Source organism: Chlorocebus sabaeus, chromosome 12 (assembly GCF_047675955.1).
Source record: "Chlorocebus sabaeus isolate Y175 chromosome 12, mChlSab1.0.hap1, whole genome shotgun sequence".
Classification (NCBI taxonomy): domain Eukaryota; kingdom Metazoa; phylum Chordata; class Mammalia; order Primates; family Cercopithecidae; genus Chlorocebus; species Chlorocebus sabaeus.
The window spans coordinates 6,183,253-6,206,738 of NC_132915.1; the positions used below are offsets into that span (position 1 = coordinate 6,183,253).

At 41.1% G+C, this 23,486-nt stretch overlaps 1 protein-coding gene across 1 annotated transcript in view; it reads left to right on the forward strand.

Annotated features, from left to right (window-relative positions):
• Positions 1-22,764, forward strand: part of SPTLC1 (serine palmitoyltransferase long chain base subunit 1) — a 75,049-nt gene extending 52,285 nt beyond the window's left edge. The window contains exons 9-15 of the mRNA XM_007969734.3: positions 3,983-4,090; positions 6,285-6,380; positions 6,732-6,828; positions 7,950-8,004; positions 15,396-15,513; positions 18,804-18,877; positions 21,354-22,764. Coding sequence (XP_007967925.1) covers positions 3,983-4,090; positions 6,285-6,380; positions 6,732-6,828; positions 7,950-8,004; positions 15,396-15,513; positions 18,804-18,877; positions 21,354-21,447 — 642 coding nt within the window. The 3' untranslated portion in view covers positions 21,448-22,764. The remainder of the gene's footprint in view (positions 1-3,982; positions 4,091-6,284; positions 6,381-6,731; positions 6,829-7,949; positions 8,005-15,395; positions 15,514-18,803; positions 18,878-21,353) is intronic.
• The last annotated feature ends 722 nt before the right edge of the window (positions 22,765-23,486 follow it).

Genomic DNA, 23,486 nt, shown 5'->3' on the forward strand with positions numbered 1-23,486 from the left:
TCTCTATGGATTACCTTTTCTGGTTATTTCCTATAAATGGCATCGTATAATATATGACCTTTTCTTTCTGGCTTCATTCACTTAATGTTTTTAAAGTTCATTAACATTGTATACCATGTATCAATATTTCATACCTTTTTAATGCTAAGTAATAGTCCACTGTAGGGATAATACCACATTTTGTTTTATATGTTCATCCACAGATGGATATTTGGGTTCTTTCTACCTTTTTGCTATTGCAAATAGTGCTGTTGTGAACATTTGTGTATAGGTATTTGTTTGAATTCCTGTTTTCAGTTCTTTCATGTATATATCTAGCAGTGTAATTGCTGGATTATATGGTAATTCTGTTTAACTTAATGAGGAACTGACATACTGTTTTCCACAGCGATTGCACCATTTTACATTCCTGTCAGCTATGTACCAGGGGTACAGTTTCTCTACATCTTTGTCAGAACTTATATTTTCTAGGGTTTTTTGTTGGTTTGTTTTAGCCATCCTAGTGAGCGTGAGGTAGTATCTCACTGTGGTTTTGATTTGTGTTTCCCAAATGACTAATGATGTTGAGCCTCTTTTCTTGTTTTTTTTGTTTGTTTGTTTGTTTGGCCATGTGTATATCTTTGGAGACGTATCTATTCAAGTGCTTTGCCCGTTTTTTTACATTGAGTTGTTTGTCTTTTTGTTTTTAAAAGAATTCCTTATATATTCTGGATTCTAGATGTTTATCAGATACATGATTTGCAAATATATTCTCCTATTTTGTGGGGGTTTGTTTCGTTTATTTGATACTGTCCTTTGACACACAATTTTTAAAATTTTGATGATGTCCAATTTATCTGTTTTGTTGTTGCTTGTGCTTTTGTGTTTTATTTTAAAATCTTTGTTTAATCTGGCCGGGCATGGTGGCTCACGTCTGTAATCCCAGCACTTTGGGAGGCCAAGGCAGGTGGATCATTTGAGGTCAGGAGTTCGAGACCAGCCTGGCCAACATGGTAAAACCCTGTCTCTACTAAAAATACAAAAAAAAATTAGCCAGGCATAGTGGTACACGCCTGTAATCCCAGCTACTCGAGAGGCTGAGGCAGGAGAATTGCTTGAACCTGGGATGCGGAGGTTGCAGTGAGCCAAGATCACACCAGTGCACTCCAGCCTGGGTGGAGTGAGACTCCATCTCAAAAAAAAGAAAAAAAAAAAATCTTTGTTTAATCCAAAATTATCAAGATTTACTGCTGTGTTTCCCCCTAAGAGTTTATAGTTTTCTTTTTTTTTTTTTTTTTTTTTTTTGAGACGGAGTCTCGCTCTGTCGCCCAGGCTGGAGTGCAGTGGCCGGATCACTGCTCACTGCAAGCTCCGCCTCCCAGGTTTACACCATTCTCCTGCCTCAGCCTCCCGAGTAGCTGGGACTACAGGCGCCCGCCACCTCGCCCGGCTAGTTTTTTGTGTTTTTCGTAGAGACAGGGTTTCACCGTGTTAGCCAGGATGGTCTTGATCTCCTGACCTCGTGATCCGCCCGTCTCGGCCTCTCAAAGTGCTGGGATTACAGGCTTGAGCCACTGCGCCTGACCGAGTTTATAGTTTTCAATCTTACATTTAGGTCTGTAGTTCATTTGAGTTCATTTTTGCATGTGCGATGATGAATAGGTCATCAAGTGGTTATCCAGTTTTGCCTGCATCATTTGTTGAATGTTTCCCCATTGACTGGTCTTGGCACCCTTGTGGAAATTAATTGACCATAGACGTATAGGTTTATTTCTAGACCCTATTCTGTTTCATTTTTTGCTATATATCTGTCCTTATGCCAGTACTACACTGTGCCAATTATTGTAACTTTGTAGTGGGTTTTGAAATCAGGACATGTGAGTTCAACTTTTTTCTTTTTCAAAATTGTTTTAGCTATTTGGGGTCTCTTGAAATTCCATTTGAATTTTAGGATTAGCTTTTCCATTTCTGTAAAAGGTATTGTTGGGATTTTGGTGGGGATTGCATTGAATATGTAGTCACTTTGGGAAGTATTACCATCTTAATGATAATAAGTCTTCCAGTCTATGAACTTGGGATGTTTCCATTTATTTAGATATTTCCTTCAGCAATGTTGTGTGGCTTTTAGTATACATATCCTGCACCTCTTTGGTTAAATTTATTAATAAGTATTTGATTTTGTTATTCTATTATAAATGGAATTGTTTCCTTAATTTCCTTTTTAGATTGTTTATTGCTGGTTTATAGAAATACAACAGACTTCTGTGTATTGCTTTTGCATAATGTAACTTCTGCTGAATTTTTTAGCTCGACTAGTACTTTTGTGGATCTTATTCTATATATAAGATTACGCCATCTGTGAATAGAGATAGTTTTACTTGTTTCTTTTCAATCTGGATGCCTTTTATCTTTCTTGCCTGATTGCCCTGGCTAGGACCTCGACTACAGTGTTGATTAGAGGTGGTGAAAGTGAGCATCTTTGTCTTGTTCCTGCTCTTACAAGGAAAGCTTTTGGTCTCCTACCATTGAGTATGATGTTAGCTGTGAGTTTTTTATAATAACCTTTTATCGGGTTGAGGAAGTTCCTTCCCATTTTTAATTTATTGAGTGTTTTATCATGAGAGGTTGTTGGATTTTGTCAGATGTGTTTTTCTGCATTTATTGGGATGATCATGTGGGGTTTTTTCCCCCTACATTCTACTAATGTGTATGTAATACATATTTTATTTTTCCATGTTGAACCACCCTTGCATTTGGCCATTGAGATTTTAATCTAGGAGTCTATTAATTGAATAAGGATTCAAAATAAGGATTTCATATGTTATTTTTTAATTTTTTCACTTTCTGAAGAAATCTAAATATATTTTAAGTATCAATAGAAGAGACGTATTTGTTTTCTTCTTTCTGTTTTTGTAAGAGTGTCAGTGGTTGATGGAATAATGTGAGGGAGGTAGTGAACCAGAGGTACTGGGACACATACTATAGGACTACAGTAATGAAGCAGTGCTGATGGACAGATACACAGCCAGAGCAGTGAAACTAAAGATGAAGTGTAGGAACAGCTCAAGTGTAGGTAAGCACTGAAGCTGGGCATGGTGGTTCACACCTTTAATCCCAACACACTGGGTGGCTGAGGTGGCAGAATCACTTGAACCCAGGAGGTCAAGGCTGCAGTGAGCCATGATCCTGCCACTGCACTCCAGCCTGGGTGGCAGAGCAAGACTCTGTCTCAAAAAAAAAAAAAAAAAATCAGTATTGTGCTGTCTGTTGTTAAGTTGAATCATTTTAGACCATCTAAAGTACAATTGATTCTCATCATTCACTCTACTTAATATTCTGTAAAGTTGTCATGAACACTGGAATAAGAAATACTAAACTATTGCTGCTTGGGCAAATAATAGGGTTAGGTTCCTCTGAGCCTCTGGTTACAACATTTTCATCAACCAGTTGACACAAAACTTGCTTTATGTGTGTTTTTGTTTAAAGGTTTCTTATTTAAAGTCTGTTGATTCATTGCACTACAACTCATGCCTGAACAGAGCTTCTCTAACACACAAATTTTCTCCATGAGGGACATCACAGCCTGCATGCACTAGGAGTAGTAGACGGCACTTTAGCATGACACTTGGGGGCCACTCTAAATAGCAAACTCACCAACAAAAAACACAGAAGTCCAAAAAAGTGGCAATAAATAGACCTTCCATAGGGTACTAATTCACAGGATCAGAGCTAAAACAGTTGCCCGTTCACCCTCACCTGGGAAAACACGTGTCAGGTAGTTCAAATTCTTCACTGCTTTGCACATGCACATGTCTGTGATGACAGGAAGAAAGTGTCGATTTGGAGGTTGCAAATAGTTTTAATAAGTAGATGAATTTGCACATACAGAATTCACAAGTATCGAGGATCAGCTGTACATACTTTTTAATCTTAATTTTTTTCTTCATAATAATGTTCTATATGATGCTAATCATTAGTATCTTAACCTTTATATAACACTTAGGTTAAGTTAAAATACAAATACAAAGCAAGAATCTTCCTGGAGGAAAGCCTTTCGTTTGGAGTCCTAGGAGAGCATGGCCGAGGAGTCACTGAACACTATGGAATCAATGTAAGTTCCCCTTTTTAGGAACGTTTCCCCTCTTATGGGAGACATGTAGTTCCATTCTGCTAGGCATATATTTTTATAGGCACAAGACAGCACTCCTTACCAGTTTGAAGGGTCATGAAACTTTGGTCTGTCACCTCAGTGAGCCCAGGATGGGTCTAGTCAGCCAGAAGAGGGAACCCCATCTTCCTTCTGAGCTTATTAACTCAGAGTGGGTAGTCAGGGTTTGTGCTGTGTTTTCCAAAATTGCATTTGAATTGGCCTTTAGTGTCTCTTCTCTAGAAATGGTTGAATGTTGCCTTCCAATTATTTCTTGAAATCATCAAGAATTTCCTGAGTAGTCTTTTCAGAAGTATTCATGACAGCAGAGAAACGGTACTGTTTCTAGTATTTAAAAATCTGTATTCTATATAATATGTTTGTGGGAGGTAGATACAGTTATGTGTGTGTGTGTGTGTGTGTCAGAAACAGCACTGGCATGCATTCAGCAAAACCTCTTAAAGTCCCAAACAGAGTGAGGTGTCATGTTTCCTTTTCTGAGGGAAATGGACCCAGACTGCCCACAGTGCCTAGTGGGTTTTGCTCCTGGAGCCTCAGGGCAGAGGAAGTCAGCCAGTCTTCAACAGCTGTCTTACCAACCACCAAGGGAAGAGTTACAGAAAGCTTTTTCTCCAAAACATGCGCATAAGAGCCGTGCAACCTATGTTACAGAGTTGAAATATAAAACATAAATTGCCTTAGATTATCTACATCCCACTACTATGTAGTCCCAGAGAAAAATGTAGAGCAGAGTGAATATCCTGAGAGGCTGGATATAAGCACCTCCTCCAAGGCAGACTGACATTCAGCAGTTACATGCACCGAGGAGATAAATGGAATAAATGGAAGTGTAATTCAAGCAAATTTAGCAGTACACAACAGCCTTTTTTAAGGCATGAAAATTTTTATGAAGGAAAAAACTCGAACTTCACTGTTGTAGTTTTCTGAATGCTTCTAGCAGTTGTCACTGAGGAAATACAAGCGCCTGAGGGTAGAGAGCGGAATGTGTGGACTTTATTTGGATCCTGATTCAAACACATGCTGTTAAAAGAAAATTTGGTGAGACAATCAGAGATAATTTGAACACTGAATATTTGAATATATTTAACACCAAATTTACATTTAACATTTAAAAATTGTAAACGTCTTAAGTATGATAGTAGTTTTGTGATTATGTTTTTGAAAGAGTTTTTATCGTTAAGAAATACACAGTGAAATGTTTATAAATGAAACCCCATGAAGTCTGGGATTCACTACAAAGAAATGATGATGGTGGTAGGGGATATAGATGAAGCAGGGTTGTCCTTGAGTTTATAATGATTGAATCTGGGTAATGGGGATTCTTTGTTCTGTTCTACTTTGTTCAGGCTTGAAATTTTTCACAATGAAAGGTTTAAAAACGTTTTTTAAAAAGAGCAGGAGTGCAGAGTTTCTCTGTTGGATCTATGAAACACTGAGGAAAACACTAGCTGTGTTCTGAAAGTCCATTAACATGCCCATCAGTAAGTAATGATTGAATGCCTACTGTATGCCCAGAATGGAACTTGGTGCCGAGGGCTGGAGCCGAAGATGAGCACCAAAGGAGTTCTGAGTGGTCAGAAAGATGTAGGACTCAAAGCCCATTAGGTCATTAGAGCACATTAGGTTCTTCTGCTGTCCAGTCGGTCACAGATTCCATCGCCATGACGTTTGGATAAATTGATTTATGAAATGCTGAAAGTCATGTTGAATACAAGAATAAAGTGCTCAAAACTTCAAGAGACTTATTTTTATTTATGTCAGGTGCATCCCATGGGGAAGGCCAGCTAGACCACTGTTTTAGCAAGGAAATAGTTTTATTTTGTACCTGTGACTACTTTTAATTTTGAACAGCTTTGGGTTTTATTTTCTTATAATTTATTTGTCTTTGCTATGAGTTAATTTGTCATGTATAATGAAATGGTAAAAATATATAAAATGAGACGTTTCAGAGATGGGCCATGAAACTACAGTTCATTCAGCGATAGATGTTGTATGGTTTATTTTTTATTTTCATGTAGATAGGTAGTTTGAATCCAGATGGTAACAGACATTTGATGCTGTTAAATTTTGTCTCTAGGGCTGAAGTTGGCCTTTTTTTTTTTACACTGTGGAATAACTGTCACTCCTTTTCTGGCAGATTGATGATATTGATCTTATCAGTGCCAACATGGAGAATGCACTTGCTTCTATTGGAGGTTTCTGCTGTGGCAGGTCTTTTGTAATTGACCATCAGGTGGGTTCTTTTTTAAAAAAGGAGCTAAAACTGAAACTAATTTCTCCATTGGTCACCTCAAAATGTAACTTTGAAATACAAAATTTTACTTAGTTTATCACACAATTTTTATTTAAATGTCAATTTTTAAAGAATCATTCAAAATACTTTCTATTTAGAAATGATTTCTCATTTAACAAAAAATCTTGTTTCTGTTACACGTATCATGTTTATTTATGGCTGGATCTTACTCCGTCACCACATGTACACGCTGTTCAGTAGTTGTTTTAGAGAACCGATGCCTTAAAAATGTTTACCTAGAAAGGACAGAGAATGTATATATGTGTCTTCAACTGATTTGTTTCTTCTCAGCGACTTTCCGGCCAGGGATACTGCTTTTCAGCTTCGTTACCTCCCCTGTTAGCTGCTGCAGCAATTGAGGCCCTCAACATCATGGAAGAGAATCCAGGTATAATCCTTGAAAAACCCGAGAAATCAAAGAGATTTCAGGTTACATTAGTTGCGTTACGGATTTACTTACTGGAGAAATTATTTGCCAGACAGAACTGGTTTGCAATTACACTATCTGGCCTTCGTAGGAAGAGTGGCAGTGAAGAAGCTGTTCCTGCCCCAGGGACTTGGGGTCAGAACTTTTCTCCTGTGCTTAAAGCCAGAGCCAGAGCCAGAGCCAAAGCAAGGCTGGCTCTGATAGTGGGTGGAGATACTGGGAGGAGGAGGGGCTCTCAGCCAGTTCTGGGCTTAAACGTTCCATTGGTGTAAATAAGCCAGTCCTTATTTGGTTAATAGTTTTTTGAGAAAGCAGCTGAAGCATGCTCCTCTTTTATCTGTATAATTTTATAAATATTGTGAGTTTTCGCCTTTAGCCTTTGAATCATCAGTTGGTACCGAAGCCAAGCCCGGTTTACCAGCAAAGAACGTACTCAGTGGGAAAAATAAAAAGTCTAAGAATTTAAAATGTGGCCTTTGGCTATGACAGGGCCACCTCTGCAAAGCTTAAAACAGAAAGGGAGCTGCAGGCCCTACCCAGTAAAGTATTTCTGAATCTTAATCACTGATACTAATTCAGAGAACCAAAAGATGTATGTCTCTGTGCTCATTCATATGCTTGCTTCTCAGATGGCCTGGCACTCCTAACTTCTCATCAGATACTTTAGTTTTGGGATTTTCCTTGAATAAAAAAGGAAATATCAAGAAAAGATTATAAAAATTACTACAGTTGATTTTTTACCAAATTGTTTAGGATAAAGAAATAAGCAGTAAATTTGTGCCCTTTGATTCTTAGCCAGATTACCTGTAGGATCTTGATGAGAGCAAGAGGCATTGATTGCTCTTGAAAGCATCGTTCCAGGTTTGTTGAAAGTGGGATAGTGAGGTGAGAAGGGGCCGGTTAGCATGCACCAGAGACGAAGCCTGGGCCTTCAGGGGAGCATGGGTTCCTGGCTCTGTTCGTATGTAGAAGGATTTGCAGCATTTTAAATTGATGAACTTGATCTGGGTATTCAAAAATATTTTTAGGTTAGTACTATCATACGCTCCAAGGAGACTCTCAAATGTATTTTTTTCTTCTAGGTATTTTTGCAGTGTTGAAGGAAAAGTGCAGACAAATTCATAAAGCTTTACAAGGGTGAGTTTTGTATATTTTCAACCAACATAAAGTTTATCTGCACCACACTTAAACAACTAATGAAAAGTTTTAAATTTATAGGCTTGGGTCAGTTTGACCAAATTGCAACTAAGAAACCAAAAACTTAGTTCACTAACATTGGTTTATTTGTATAAAACCAGATCATCTGTTTTAAAGCATCGTGACTTTGTTTTTCTGAAAATGAAACAAACTCATTAATAAAATATTACAGCAGTACAGAAGATAGACAGATGAAAATAACAACCCAACGTCTTACCACTGGAAATAACCAGGGTAAACACTGAAGCATCTCTCCATGTCCGCACACATACAGGGATGCCATTATATATTACATAATTAGATGACTGGGTTCATACCATCTGTGTTACTTTTTAGTAAATTACTAAGTTTTAACACAAGAAAAATAAGTGACATTTTATGAGTGTTTCTTTTTTCTTTCTTTTTTTAAACTACACAAGAGTCACTCTTTAAGATTCCTCTGTAGTTAAAAAAAGATCGAGGTTGGTGCTATCTCCATGCACATTCCTGGTCTTATAGAAAGTGATTTCACGTTGCCCAAGGTATTTCTTTTTGCCTTTCCTGAGGTGAAACCTGCTTTCTCAGTCATGAAAGTCATCTCTCTGTTCCAGATACGGAAACTGGGGACTTTAACTAAAAGAAAAGGACACGTGATAAATGAGTACATCCCAGCTGTTCCAGATAAAGAAGGGGCAGAGACAGTTGAAGTTCTGGGTGTGTCTGTGTGATAGTAACAGCAGTTTTTGCATGATTTATGGTAGGGAGATATATTTGTATTGGTTCCAGTTCCATTGGTTTATGAAATATTAATATGCCAACACAGCCTAGCATATTGGAGTCACTGGAAATTGATCAGCGCCAGCCTCACATAGCCTTCACTCTATGGTGTTAACCTGTCTTGGTTTCTAAGTCCAATCCTCCACTTTCCCCAGCTCTGTTACACTTTTTCTTTCTAAAATTCCTAACCCTCTGTCTTCACTCCCCTCACTTTCAGCTAACAACCTGGCCTTATGCTGTCACTTGGGACTCTGTCATATTTCCTGACAAATCTACACACCTATGGGTATCTGAACCAGTCTTCCCTCCTGTAGACCAATAAATGTTGCTCCAACAACCACAGGCCCTTTTTTAAGGACTGAGTGCCTTTGCTTGTCTCTGCTACTTTGTCATCAGCCTGTTCCCTTTTTTGCATCATTTGATTAGCAGTCACGTCCACTTTAAATTCCTCTTGCCTGTCACCCGACATTTCCCTCTGCAACTTCCCATGTCTTTGCTCCTCTCAGTAGCTATCATCTCCACGTCTTCATTTACACTGGCAGCTCTGAGACCTGGCTTCTGCTACTGCCCTTCACCTGGACTGTTTTTGTGGAGGTCTCCACTGACTACTGAATCCAGTGGACCATCTTCAGAGCTCATCTTGATGTCCCCATAGTTTTCAGCACAGGTGACCACTCTTTCCTTCTTTGGACTCTGCTACACTGCTCGCCTGGATTTCCTCTTACATCTTTGAATGGTTCCATCTCGGTCTCTAAAGGCTTTCTTTCAACACCTTGTTCTTCGAGGCTTTGTTTGTGGTTCTCTGTTCTTCTCATTACCTTCTTCCACACCTGGAGCTCCACATCATTTCATGACACCTGTATGTAGACAGCTCCCAGCTTCATATCTCCACCCTGGACCACTGCAGCTCCAGGTCTCACACCCAGTTGCCTACTCAGTATCCACAGTTGGAAGACTCCACGGCACCTCACCGCAAACACGCATTCAAAAGGGTCGCAGGAGCAAACCGTGCTGGTATCTAGATGGTTACAGAGAAGAGTGAAAAAACAGCAAAGAGGTCAAAGTTACAGGAGGGAAGGAGTAGAGAATCTAGTGGAAGATGAGGTCTGGGTCCTGGGCCATCCACACACAGGGACTTGTGAGCCCCGATGAGAGCTTTGACACACAGAGAAAGTCCTGGCATGGTTTTGAGCAAAAAAGTGACACACCCTGTCGGATACCCTAGCAAAATTACTTTTGCATGGTGTGAAAAAATACATTGAACAGCAATAAGAACAGAAGCAGGGAGACCAGTTAGGAGATTGACGCAGGTGAAAGGTGGTGGTGTCTCTGACCATGGTGGGATCTGTGACGTGAGAAGTCTGGGTATCTTCTGAAGGGAGAGCACACTGGATCTAGCAGTTCATATGCAAAGTGAGTGAGAAAGAGAAGACTCCAGGTGGAGCTTAGGGGGTTTGGTCAAAGTAAGTAGGTAGAGTCGCTAGTGAGAGAGAGGGATAGAACTGGGAGAAACACTTACTGGGGAAGGTCAGCAGTGGTTGTGTTAAGCCCGAAGTGCCCGTCAGACATAGAGTGCAGAGCAGCAGCTGGATGTGCAAGTCTGAAGTGTGAGGAAGGGTACTGAGCTAGAGATAAATTTTTGAGTCTTGGGGTATAGATATTATTTGAAGCATTTCAATGTGAAGAGGTCAGAAACTTAGCCACGACTAGTCCGAGAAAGAGTGACCAGTGAGGAAGACGCAGGCTAGAAGAGCCTAGAGTCCTGGAAGCCAGGGAAGAAATTGCTTATGTAGGAAGTCAGCCTGTGACATGCCACTGCTTATAGGCCAGACCAGATAACAGAACACTGATCCTTTGACTTCATCATGTAAAGGTATTATGACATGGTGAGCAGTTTCAGGGGAGTGTGGGGTAAAGTGCCTGCTTGAAGGAGGTTCCAGACAATTGGACACAGCTTAGATGACTGTTTTGAGGAGTTTTTCTCTAAAGAGGTGCTGAGAAACAAGATGGTGGCTAGAGAAAGAAATTGGTCAAGAGAAGAATATTTCAGTTTAAGATTACTGAGGTCAATTTCTGAATAACATCTAGCTAAGTATAAAACATCCTTTCTCCTACTGGTTGGCAGTACTGTCTCTATCATATACCAGGTTCCCATTTGTACTTAGATCTGTTTTTGAACTGTCTCTTCCATTCCATTGGTATATTTGCTCATTACTCAGACTGTTTTTATTTTATCTGTTTTTGTCACTGTTTTGGAATACAGGTTTATCACTAGTGTCTGTTTTTATTACTGTTTTGGAATACAGGTTCCTCCAAAGTTATTGCTAGAATCTTGATTGGAATTGCATTAAATTTTCTGATGAATGTGGAGGGAATTGTCATCATGAACAAGAGCTCTTTAGTTAAAGCTCCCTTTGTGTGTTTTAATGGAATTCCTATAAAGCCCTTGTACCTTCATGGAACCTTTAAAGGGGATTTTCAGACATCCTATAGATTTTGTTGCTGTTGTGAATGGACTTGTCTTTTCTCTTATATTTTCTACTTTATTGTTAATTCATAAGAATATTACTGTTTTCTCTAAACTGACCTTATATCCAGGAGTCCTTCTAAACTCTTACTATTTCCAGTAGTTGCTTCATTCTGTTATGATGATGTACATAGAAGTCCAGTTATCTGCCATAATGGTGTTCTCTCTTTGCTTCCTAATGCTTTTACATCTTAGTTCATTTTGTTATTTTATTGCTTTGGTCTGGGTCTCTAATCTGTATTGAACAGTGGCAATAATAGCAAACATTCTTTTCTTATTCCCAGTATAGAAGCACTTCTTCATTAAATATAAAACATCATGCTATGGGTTTTTGGTGAGTAGCCTTTATCAAATTACTCCTAGTTTTATTTTGTTTTGTGTTTTTTTTAAGAGATGGCATTGCTCTGTGGTGCCCAGGCTAGAGTGCAGTGGCTATTCACAGATATAGTCAACACACTACAGCCTCAAACTCCTGGACTTAAGCAATCCTCCTGCCTTCACCTCCCAACTAGTTGGGACTACAGGCATGTACCACTGCACCTGGCTAAATTATTCCTAAATTTGAAGACCTTTTGTTAAAATCATAAATAAATGTTGAACTTTATCCTTTTTTTTTTTTTTTACATCTATTAAGGTAAATCATAAATTTGTCTTATGGCTGAATTACATTGAAATATTTTCTGATGTTAAACCATCCTTGCATTCTTGAGAAAACCCTTCATTATGTTTTTCTGCACTGTTAGATTTATTTAGCTAATATTTTAATTTGACTTTTTATATCTATGTTTATAATTTAAATGGATCTATAACCTTATACCAATTTTATGTAACATAGGAGTCAGTGTTAGGGTAGCTTCAGTAGATGATTTGGCTATTTTCCACTCTTTCTACTTCATGGCTCCACTGAGTAAAACATGGCTTGATCGTTTCTTCAAAAGTTGAGAGTAGGTCTCCCACTTTAAGGCCATGTAGGCTTGGAGCCTTTGGTTTGGGGATAGTTGTTGATTATCTCTCATATATCCATATTATTTTAACTTTTTATTTGTATAAGTTTGGATTTATGTGTTTTCATCATAGTGTTTTCTTCCGTATTTTTATGCACTGTCTCATTGCATTGTATTCTTACTCTTCTTCAGCTTCTTGCATTTAGCTTTTGGTTTTATTTCTTATTTTCCAATAAATATATTAAAGATAAATATTTTCAGAGGCAGTATCTTCAATGTTCTGAGTAATTTTTTTGTTCAATTTTTCTCTAATTTTTCACTTCTCTCATCTCTGAGGTTGAGTTTGGAAAAGGAAGTTAACATCCTATGCTGGTTTGCCTCTGTTTTCATTGTAATTGTAGTTACTGGTGCCTGGTTCTCCCTATAGACTATAAGCACACAGTGTGGTCCGTGGCTACCTTGGTGATTGCTCTGTCCCTGGGAGCTAGCCCAGTGCTTGTTTATCCATTGGGATAAGATGATATGTCCGGCAAAGTCTTTCGTTAAAGAGTATTGTAATAGACTCTGAAACACAGCTTCTCTGAACTCAAGCTACAACTGTGTCCATTTGGTTTTAATTAAACTCATCTGACATTCAGCATCTAGGCAACCAGAGATAGGGTATTTTGTTTAATTCCTTCTCTCACTAGCATGTGAGGTGAGACCATTTGATCAAAAAGCACAAGTTAGATTTAGACCTCAGGTGCCTTGTATTTCTTTTTTTTTTTTTTTTTTCTTTTGAGATAGAGTCTTGCTCTGTTGCTCAGGCTGGAGCACAGTGGCATGATCTCAGCTCACTGCAACCTCCACCTCCCGGGTTCAAGCGATTCTGCTGTGTCAGCCCTCTGAGTAGCTGGGATTACAGGCACTTGCCACCATGTCCGGCTAATTTTTGTATTTTTAGTAGAGACGGGGTTTCACCATGTTGGTCAGGCTGGTCACGAACTCCTGACCCCGTGATCCCCCCCGCCTTGGCCTCCCAAAGTGCTGGGATTATAGGTACAAGCCATCGTGCCTGGCTGCTTGGTATTTCCTGAGGAAAATTGAGGCCATTTGATTCATATGAAATGCTATTTGGAAAGCCAATTTTTTTTTTTTTTTTTTTTTTTTTGGAGACAGAGTCTTGCTCTTGTTGCCCAGGCTGGAGTGCAGTGTCACGATCTTGGCTCACTGTAACCTCTGCCTCTAGGGTTCAAGCAATTCCCCTGCCTCAGCCTCCTGAGTAGCTGGGATTACAGGCGCCCACCACCACACCCGGCTAATTTTTGTATTTTTAGTAGAGACAGGGTTTCACCATGTTGGCCAGGCTGGTCTCCTGACCTCTGGTGATCCACCTGTCTCAGCCTCCCAAAGGGCTGAGATTACAGTCATGAGCCACCTCACCTGGGTGAAAGCAATTTTTTAATACTCTGAGAATATATGACCTTAAAAAAAAAAAAAAAGGATACTTGATATATGTGTTTAACATGGTCAGAATTTACACAGGAAATAGGTTTTGAAAGTGTATTACTTAGTTTCTACATTAGTAAAGAATTAACCTACGAGGTTCCCTCACATTCCACATCCTCAAGATTCCATGATTCAGACCTGTAGGCTGCTTTATTGAGAGATCTAGCGTGATGTATTATATTTAAAGAAAGGAGATGCTAATTAATAATGTTCCAAGGGTGATTGGAAGGCCAGGTCAGATGAGTTTCCAGAATTCACATTATTGTAACATGCAGTAGTCATTCTGTAAAGGCTTGTCGAGTCCTAAACTGGGAAGATTCAGTTGTGCTACCTAGTGCTTTTTGTTGTTATTTCATTCTGAGGGAAAAACAAATCATTTTAGGTGAAACAAACTAAATGAAAGGAATCTAAAATGTTTAGCCAAGTTTCAAATAGACATGTATCACATTTGTGTCCTAGGAGGTAGGTCAGAACTCAAATAATATTTGTTATCATAGGATAAAATAGACTTTAAATGAACCTGACTGGATATTAATATGGCATAGCATCTGCTGACAGCTGTAGTAAAAATAGAGGATTTAATTTAATTTAATTTAAAAATACAGGATTTGGCCCCTAAAGATCTGTCTTTGAGAAGCTACAGATTTTTGTGCTGTTAATCCTAAGTAAAAAGAAAATAATTTTAATCCAAGTAAAATCTAAAACATAATATGCAAATAAGGACATTTTTCTATCTAAACATATTGCTATTAGTCAAAATATAATGTATGTTTGGTTTTTGTTGGGTTTTTTTTGTTTGTTTTTTTTTTTTTTGAGACAGGGTTTTACTCTGTCACCCGAGCTGGAGTATAGTGGCACAATCTCAGCTTACTGCAGCCTTGACCTCCTGAGTTCAAGCGATCCTCCCACCTGAGCTTCCCAAGTAGCTGGGACTACAGGTGCAAGCCACCACACCCGGCCAATTTTTGTATTTTTGTTTTTGTTTTGTTTGTAGAGATGGGGCATAATGTTGTTAATGTTAGAAATCATCCCTGTAATTAATGAGAAACAAAATAAAAACTAAAGACATAGATAATAAGCAAGGAAGCATAACATAAACTGTAGTGAGTAGCTTATGAAGGATCCAGACAGGATGAAAAACAGCAAATGATGGAGCAGAGCCTTCCCTAAAGTGGGTGATGAAGAAGGCCCCAGCAGCAGGCAGTGCTAGAGCTGGGCCCCAGCATGTGCAGCCAGCACAGGGAAGAACAAACATCAGGGGTGAGGGAGCACATGGCAAGGGAATGACAGGCCAAGCTGGGGCCCAGAGGGCCTATAAGGAGGGGCGCCCAGGCCGGAGTACAGTGCACAGACTCCCTGGTGGGAGGCTGGGGCCATGAGACCCGGTCCTGCGCTCAAGAAGCCACATCACAGGCAAACTTTTTTAGATGAGGAAGCACTGCCCAGGGTGCCTCGTTTCGCTTTCTTTGTTGGAATTGGAATAATGCTTCCCGTCAGTCGCAAGCTTCTATACGTTCACTGTGCCTTGACATTGTGGACTTCTAACATTATTTCTCTGTGAGTGATCTTTGAGCCTGGAAGGAACTTATGGCTATGTGTGTGTTTCCCTTCTTCAGGATTTCTGGATTAAAAGTGGTGGGGGAGTCCCTTTCTCCAGCCTTTCACCTGCAACTGGAAGAGAGCACTGGGTCTCGCGAGCAAGATGTCAGACTGCTTCAGGAAATTGTAGATCAAGTAAGTATCCATTTACTTGAGGAAATCCCCCCACACCACTTCTGCCCTTGCCCCAAGCAATTTTTTAATGTTATTTTTTAAGAAAAGTCTCTTTGCCCTGAGAGAGAAGAGAGTAGAAAGGAAGATGCTGGTGACCCACTCTGGACATGGAATCTTAATCCTCCAGGTCCTTCCTAGCTTCTGGCCATGGTAACGGGCAGCAGGCCCTCCCATTGGGTCAATATGTGGCTCCCTCCAAAGTTACTCTATTTTGTACCCCTTTGCATTTAAATATACTTGGCCTCTCCCCTGAAAAATTAGCCTTGCAGAAAACTCACTCGCTCACCGTTTTACAAAGCCAGGCTTTCCTATGTGTAGTTGAGGGAGGCATTGTGTGTGGGCATCGCACACATTCCTGGACAGCTGGCCGTCCCCACAGCACACAGGGACAGCCCACTCGCAGTCACCCTGAAGTCAGGATGCTCTTGTATCTTCCAGAAGCTGTTTTACTGCTAATTGTCTAAGAAACACATCACCAGGGAAACCACGCCCGTTTCCATCTGGCAGCACTGCCCCTCCAGAGTGCTTCCTGCCCTGGGCACGCGGGTTTACAGTGGTGCGGGGACAACAGAAGTTTCTTTAAAGGGGGAGGAAGAGCGGCGGAGTAACCTGGGCAGGAAGGACTCAGGAGGGGCAGTGAAATGCCACCCACCCTGCTCCCCTCCTCCAAGTCCTGGGGTGCTGGACATCTGCTTTCAGAAGGATCTGGACTTGTATGTGGGCTGCTGCTGCTGCTGTTAGAAAAGTCTGACATACACCTAGTATGTATTTGAGAATGCACACAGGCATGATTCTGCTTCCTTGTCCAGAGGCTGTAGCTATGAGCGATGCTACCAGGTTTCTGGGGTCATAATGGCAGCTACCACCTATCATGTGCCTTTCCGAGGCCAGGCCCTGTCCCAAGCCTCATCTGCCTATACAGCCTCTCAGGCAGGCTCTTCTAGGCCACGTGGCTGTGCAGTATGCAGACCGGGTGTGCGGGCAGCCTCTGCTGCCTGCCTGCCTCCAGCTGTCCTGTGTCCCAAATGTTTGAACCACATCATCTGGAATAACAGATTTGTGGAGAACTTCATCAAATTTGTGGCCTTCTAGAGTCAATTACATTAACAAAAAATGAAACAAGCCCCAGGATCTGAGCTTCCTAAAGAAACGTGTCAGATTCTGAATGATCAGGCTGGAGCTGCTTATCTTGTGAGGTGAGGAAATGCAGCTGATGTCCCCTCAGGAATACCTCTGTGGACATGAAGACTCTCTGGACAGGGAAAACGTCCCACTGCCTGCTTTACTACCTCATTGTTTGTAACGTTCCTTAAATACATACAAACACAAAACTAAGCATGACGTGTTTGTGGTTAGAGTTCTCATACAAATGGAAAACTAAAACAAATTTATAAATTAAATACATACTAAATGGACAAGCCAGTAAAATTCCCATTCATTTCGTTACCTTCATGAGGCAGGCGAATTTGTTGTTTTCAATAGACTTGCCCCAGCGGGACAGCTGAGAGCCATGTTCGCAGAGCAGGCTCATGAGCTGCACACGCTGGTGTTGGTTCTGAGTGATGGCTCCGCCGTTCTCACCGAGTCTCTTCTCGAACTGCATCGGGACAGTTGTCCACACATGCTTCATGATGAGGGACAGTCGCCTCCTTCAGATGCCAGTGTATTCATTGCATAGTAAATCCACCTGTGTTCTCTTTTCATTAGATAGCAACAACTAAAGTCTTACTACTGCTTTGTACCAAAGAGACGCAGAGGAGGATGTGTGAATGAAGCAACTCAGTATTAAAATACTGTGCTTACAAGGATTAGCCACGTAACGAAAGAGGAAATGAAAAGTCTGTGGACAGCTCACAGATCGCAAACTCCCGTCTGTGGGCTTAGTTTGATACTGGTTCTCTTAAGGAAATCCTCTTGAGAGTTGAGTGAGAAGAGAACAGTCTGGGGTAGGGAGCAGAATACTATCTAGAAACTTCATTTATATATCTATATATATCTTCCCACTTCTGTGCATCATCATAGCTTCCATTTTTAAAATCTTCCAGATCTTTTGTCTCACTCCCCTCATCTTCTTTTCAGTATTTGAAGGAGAGGAAAGAACCATGCTGCCGTAACTCTTATTTAAGTTTTGCAGATCTGAGAGGCTTTGCCAAGTTTATTTTGAGTTGCTCAACAGGACACTGTTTTTACAAACTGAGCTATTGTTTATAATGTCTCTTAACCAGCCAGGGCTAGAAACAGAGCCAGTCCAGATGTTTGCAGGAGTTCACTTCTCCAAGTACACTTCCAGAGCCTAGAGTCAACGGGAGGCCATTGTCATTGCCTGGTATGGGTTTTCCATCTCTTCCTTGCAGCCTATGACGTGACCCCTCTTCAGGCAGATACCTTTACTGCCAGACACGTGGAATGGTTGTTTTTTTCCTTTACACTGGCCTTTGCTCTGTTGCTACTTTTTTTTTTAATATAACGCACATACCACATACCGTAAAATTCACCCTATTGAAGTATATCGTTAAGTGGCTTTTGGTATCATACATGCAGTAGGTTGTGCAACCATTACTATCTCATTCCAAAACATTTTCATCACTCCAGAAAGAAAACACTGTACTCTATTACCTTGCTCTGGTGTTTATGCTTTCTTTATTTTAGTAGAGATTGTTTTCATTTTTTCTTAATGTTGACAGATGGTTCATATGTAGGAAAGCTGTGTAAAACTTTGTTAACGCGAGAGTCTGCAGTGCCCAGCGGCCCCATGCCCAGATGCCACATGTGGCCGTCATTTTTGCTAATATCTGAAGTGCAATGGTTTTTCTCTGACACAGTCCTACTGGTGGTGGTGTGGTCTTAAGTCCGGCCTGCAGGACTTCGCTCGCACCATTTCCTCATGATCTCACTCTGCTTTGTCTAAATGGTAGCCACTAGCTATCTATGGCTGTTTAAATTTAAACTAAGTGGAAATAAAAGGCACAACTGTGACCTCTCAGTAGCACCAGCCACATCTCCCTGTGCCCAGCAGGCACACGGGGCTCATGGCGACTGCTGGGCACTGCAGAACAGAGGGTTTTGTCATTGCAGAAAGTTCTGTGGACATTGCTGCCAAGGTGGTGGTGTAGTATCTTGGTGATATCTTCTAGCAATTATGATTGGAAAAGTGAGTTAAAGCTACCATTGCAGGATTTCAGTGTTCGCCCAGTTTAATTACCGCTGTGTCTGAAGTCCAGGTTGCTGACATGTTCTTTTTCCTCCTGCAGTGCATGAACAGAAGTATCGCATTAACTCAGGCACGCTACTTGGAGAAGGAAGAGAAGTGTCTCCCTCCTCCCAGGTCAGTGACATTCAAATATGACCTTAGTTTTTTCCCCTGCTCTGAGCTCTATGAAATACATTATCTTTTGAACAATTTTGAAAGACTATCATAGGCTAAGGAAGAACATGAGTCATTAAAATATAGTACATTACCCGTTTTCTGCTCTTAAACTAGAAGTGTTTTAAATTTTAACTGAAAAGCTCCCGAGGACTCACTGAGTACCCTCTCAGTTAACTCAGAGAAATGTCTGGGAGCCCGGGAATGAACTTGGGCAAACTGAGTTTCCATCAGCTCATATCTGCCACATCTGAAAGGTGGCACATGCCGGACCAGGAGTTCTGCCACAAGGACTGTCCTGCAGGGGCGATCGGCAGTGTTGGGTGGGGGTGGGCACACCCCTCTGCTGCTCCTTCCGTCAGCGACACTCACTCACACTTGGGAAAAACCAAGCAACGGTGGGGAGAAGCTTCAGCATCAAGAAAAAACACCAAAAGTAAAAGACGAATGTCTTTTAACACTGGGCCAGGCAGTCACAGCAGGGGGCATGGACATGGTCACTTCTGCCCTGGGGCATTCATTGCCCAGGGTTTTGAGAGCAGGTGATGTCTACACCAAGCCTGGAGAAGTGTGTGTGTCGGGCATCCGGTGGGCATCGTGGCTTTCCATCAGATGCGGTGGTGTGTGCTTTGCTCAGGGTTGTCAGTGGCTTGGAGACCTTCAGGTTCATCTGGGAGTGCAGACTGGAAGCTGCAGAGGAGCTGGAGAGAAGGGTCCCGAGGCCAGGTGCCACGTCAGGGAGGCTACAGGAGAGCCCACCGGGGAGTTTGAATGCTCTGCTGGCCCGGAGCGCCAGATCAGGATTTGGAAGATCACTGTGGTAGCAGCTCAAAGCACCTTAAAGACCCTGCCCTTCTCAGCCAAGCGCAGTGGCCCACACCTGTAATCCCAACACTTGGGAGGCCGAGGTGGGCAGATCACTTGAGCCCAGGAGTACAAGACCAGCCTGGGCAACATGGTGAAACCCCATCTCTGTAAAAATTAGCCGGGCATGGTGGTGCACGCCTGTGGTCCCAGCTACTTGGGAGGCTGAGGTGGGAAAATCACCTGGTTCCGGGAGGTGAAGGCTGCAGTGAGCTGAGATCACTCCATTGCACTCCAGCCTGGGCTGCTCCCTTCATCTTTTATTGACTTACCCAAAGGTATAATCCTACATCCTACGTTTACTTGTTAGTAAGACTGTAGGTGCATGAGGATGGGAGCCATGCTGGTTTTGTGCCCTCGGGACTCCATGCACAGCATAGTACAGCTCAATAAATATGTGTCACATGCATGAAGCAGATGTTTGCAGAGGGAACTGAGGGGACAGAGGTAGCATTGCCCTTTCAAGCTATTATTTCTTTGATTTCCTGAAAACTTGAACATTTCTGCCATACCTTAGAGAATTACAGAGCTTTCACATTGCTATTGACATAAATATGCATAATCCAGCTCTCGTTGATTTGAGAAGGATGGAATTCCTGCTTTGTGCCTGGCACTGCCTGAAGCAGTACATGATGGCCAGGATGCTGTTTCCCAGCCTCTGAGGCAGACCCCACGGCAACTCACTCTAACTGGGTATGCACTGGTGGTGTACGCCAAGGCCTGCAGGTTGCAGAGTCCCTGCCACAGCAACCTACCTGCCACAGTAGTGAGAAAGCGGCTGTGGGCAGCAGGTACATGAATAGACAGGCCAACTGCCAAGAGAGGTTTGTTTACAGAAATAGGAGGCAGTGGATTTGACTCTCAGGCCATAGATGGCTGACTGTGAGCGCAGGTCCTCACCTCATATAGATAATTCTTTTTTTTTTTTTTTGAGACAGAGTCTCGCTCTGTCGCCCAGGCTGGAGTGCAGTGGCCGGATCTCAGCTCACTGCAAGCTCCGCCTCCCGGATTCACGCCATTCTCCTGCCTCAGCCTCCCGAGTACCTGGGATTACAGGTGCCCACCACCTCGTCTGGCTAGTTTTTTGTATTTTTTAGTAGAGACGGGGTTTCACCGTGTTAGCCAGGATAGTCTGGGTCTCCTGACCTCGTGATCTGCCCACCTCAGCCTCCCAAAGCGCTGGGATTATAGGCTTGAGCCACCGCGCCCGGCCTAGATAATTCTTTTTTTGTTTTTTTGTTTTGGTTTGAGAGGAAGTCTTGCACTGTCACCCAGGCTGGAGTGCGGTGGCGCGATCTTGGCTCACTGCTAGCTCCGCCTCCCAGGTTCACGCCATTCTCCTGCCTCAGCCTCCCAAGTACCTGGGACTACAGGCGCCCGCCACCACGCCCAGCTAATTTTTTTGTATTTTTAGTAGAGATGGGGTTGGGGTTTCACCGTGTTAGCCAGGATGATCTCGATCTCCTGACCTCATGATCTGCCTGCCTCAGCCTCCCAAAGTGCTAGGATTACAGGCGTGAGCCACTGCACCTGGCCTACAAAGATAATTCTTTGTGTCCTTTACTGTTCTCAGCATTCGGGTTGCGGTCACGGTGGAACAAACAGCAGAAGAACTGGAGAGAGCTGCGTCCACCATCAAGGAGGTGGCCCAGGCCGTCCTGCTCTAGGGACAGTCCCAGGACTGTGGCCTCCTGCCACACAATAGGCAGACAGGACTCAAGACTCCCGCTGGCCACGGAGGGGCCTGAAGGAGAGCAAGAACATGTGGATCTTTGATAGGATTGTTACCAAATGATGTCAATATGGACCAATTGACCATGAGAAGGATGCTTATTTTTTTAAAAAGAAAACACATCTAAAAGCCCAGGAACTGATTTTTTTAAGAGGAAAACTAATGACAGTGTATAACTGATATTTAAATTGTGCATTTAGTACTATTTAAATGTTTTCTTATACTAGTATTTTATATTCTTTTGTTGTCATTTAAAACTGGAGCTTCAGTGTCTCTTCCCTCCCTTCTAATAGTAATGATACAGTAAGCACTCCTTAACTCCTTATATTTCATATAAAAATGACTGCAGCATTAAAGCTAAGAGGAACACTTCAACGTATGTGGTACAAATTTATGTTGAAGATCTAATTAAACCACAGATTTTCCACTCTTCGTCGTGTGAAGCTAAATGGTGGCTAAAAGGAACACTTTTTGTGTGATGATTATAAACTTTGCATTGTATTTGAATCCTAGAACTTTTGTACACACTAAATATTGATGTCACACCATTTCTAAACTGAGCATCCCTAGCCAGAGAATATTCATTATACTTCCTAAGTGAGCAATAATTTAAATCAGATGCTATTTTATTTTAATATAATTGACCTTTCTTTACATTTCTTATGTGTTCACCTCTAATCTGTTTTAGGATGAGGGTTGGTTATTATGTTGATCCCAGAATATAAATAATATCCTTTATATTTTAGAATATCTCAAATGTATTCCTTTTCTGTATGGTGGGTTTGCCTAGGGACGTGTAACTACAGGCTTTTTCTAAGCTAAGGAAAAAGATAATTTTTCTTTTCAGCTTACAGATTCCAGATATCTACAAAAGATGTGAAAGCACTAAAAATACCATTTTTAAGCAGTACTTTACCTGTTTTTTCTTTAGCAAACCAGGTTACGTGGTATAAAGGTTTGTTATATGTGCCACAAGATAGCATATAAATATTACACCATCAGTCTTTCTCTTGTTAAAAGGTAGAAGAATAAAATTACCATTTTTATAATCTATGCTGATATTACTCAAATGATCTTCAACATCTTTTTAAATAACACGTATTTTTTGAATGTTCAGTTTCTATTTTGCTTGAGGTATTTTGTACATATGTGCCTTGTGATGGCTGCTGCTTTAAAGGATAAAGTACTCTTTGGGGGATGAGTCTGGTTTGTTTTGTTTTATTTTTTAATGAAATAAACCTACATTCCTGATTATTAGTCTATTTGCATATATAATATATCCAACAGAATAGTGTCTTAATTTTAACTCTTTTGCACTGGGGTAGTATTCTCTGTGTGTGGTTTTGTCTTATTTTAGAAAATAACAACTAAATTTCTTAGTTCCTTTTTTCACATCCAACCAAAGAATGTATGCTATCTGAAGTTTCCTAGGTTCCTGCTGACCTCATAGGACTACAAAAATATCATGGCCATTATTTTCATAAAGAATAACTTTTCAGCTTCTTTTATAATACTTTCTAAGTCAAAATAGCAACATCAAAATCATGTTTGTAATAAACTTTTTGAAAATATGACCATAAGTTTCTGGGAAAGGTGGCGGATCAGGCACATTACTTCAATCCTTAAAACCAACATTGTAAACAAAAAGAAGCAAAAGTAAAATTTTTATGTTAAAATTATAGAGTGACCATAATCCAGTAATATACACCACAAAGAAATGTCTACTAGAAACAGTAAAATTTGGATCAAACTGAAGCAAAATGCTGAGAAAGTACAGTCATCTCAAATCTGGACCAAGTTACAAATTTCTCTTTCACAGAGTGGGACGTTTCCAGAGCGCTCTACCAACGAGTCTGTGTTTTAAAAGGCAGTGGCTTGGGGCGAGCAGGGTAGAGACCATTTGGAGCCCATTTCCACTCAGCAGGACATCCACAGGGAAGAAAGGAACCACCCTACCTTTTTATTGTCTATGAC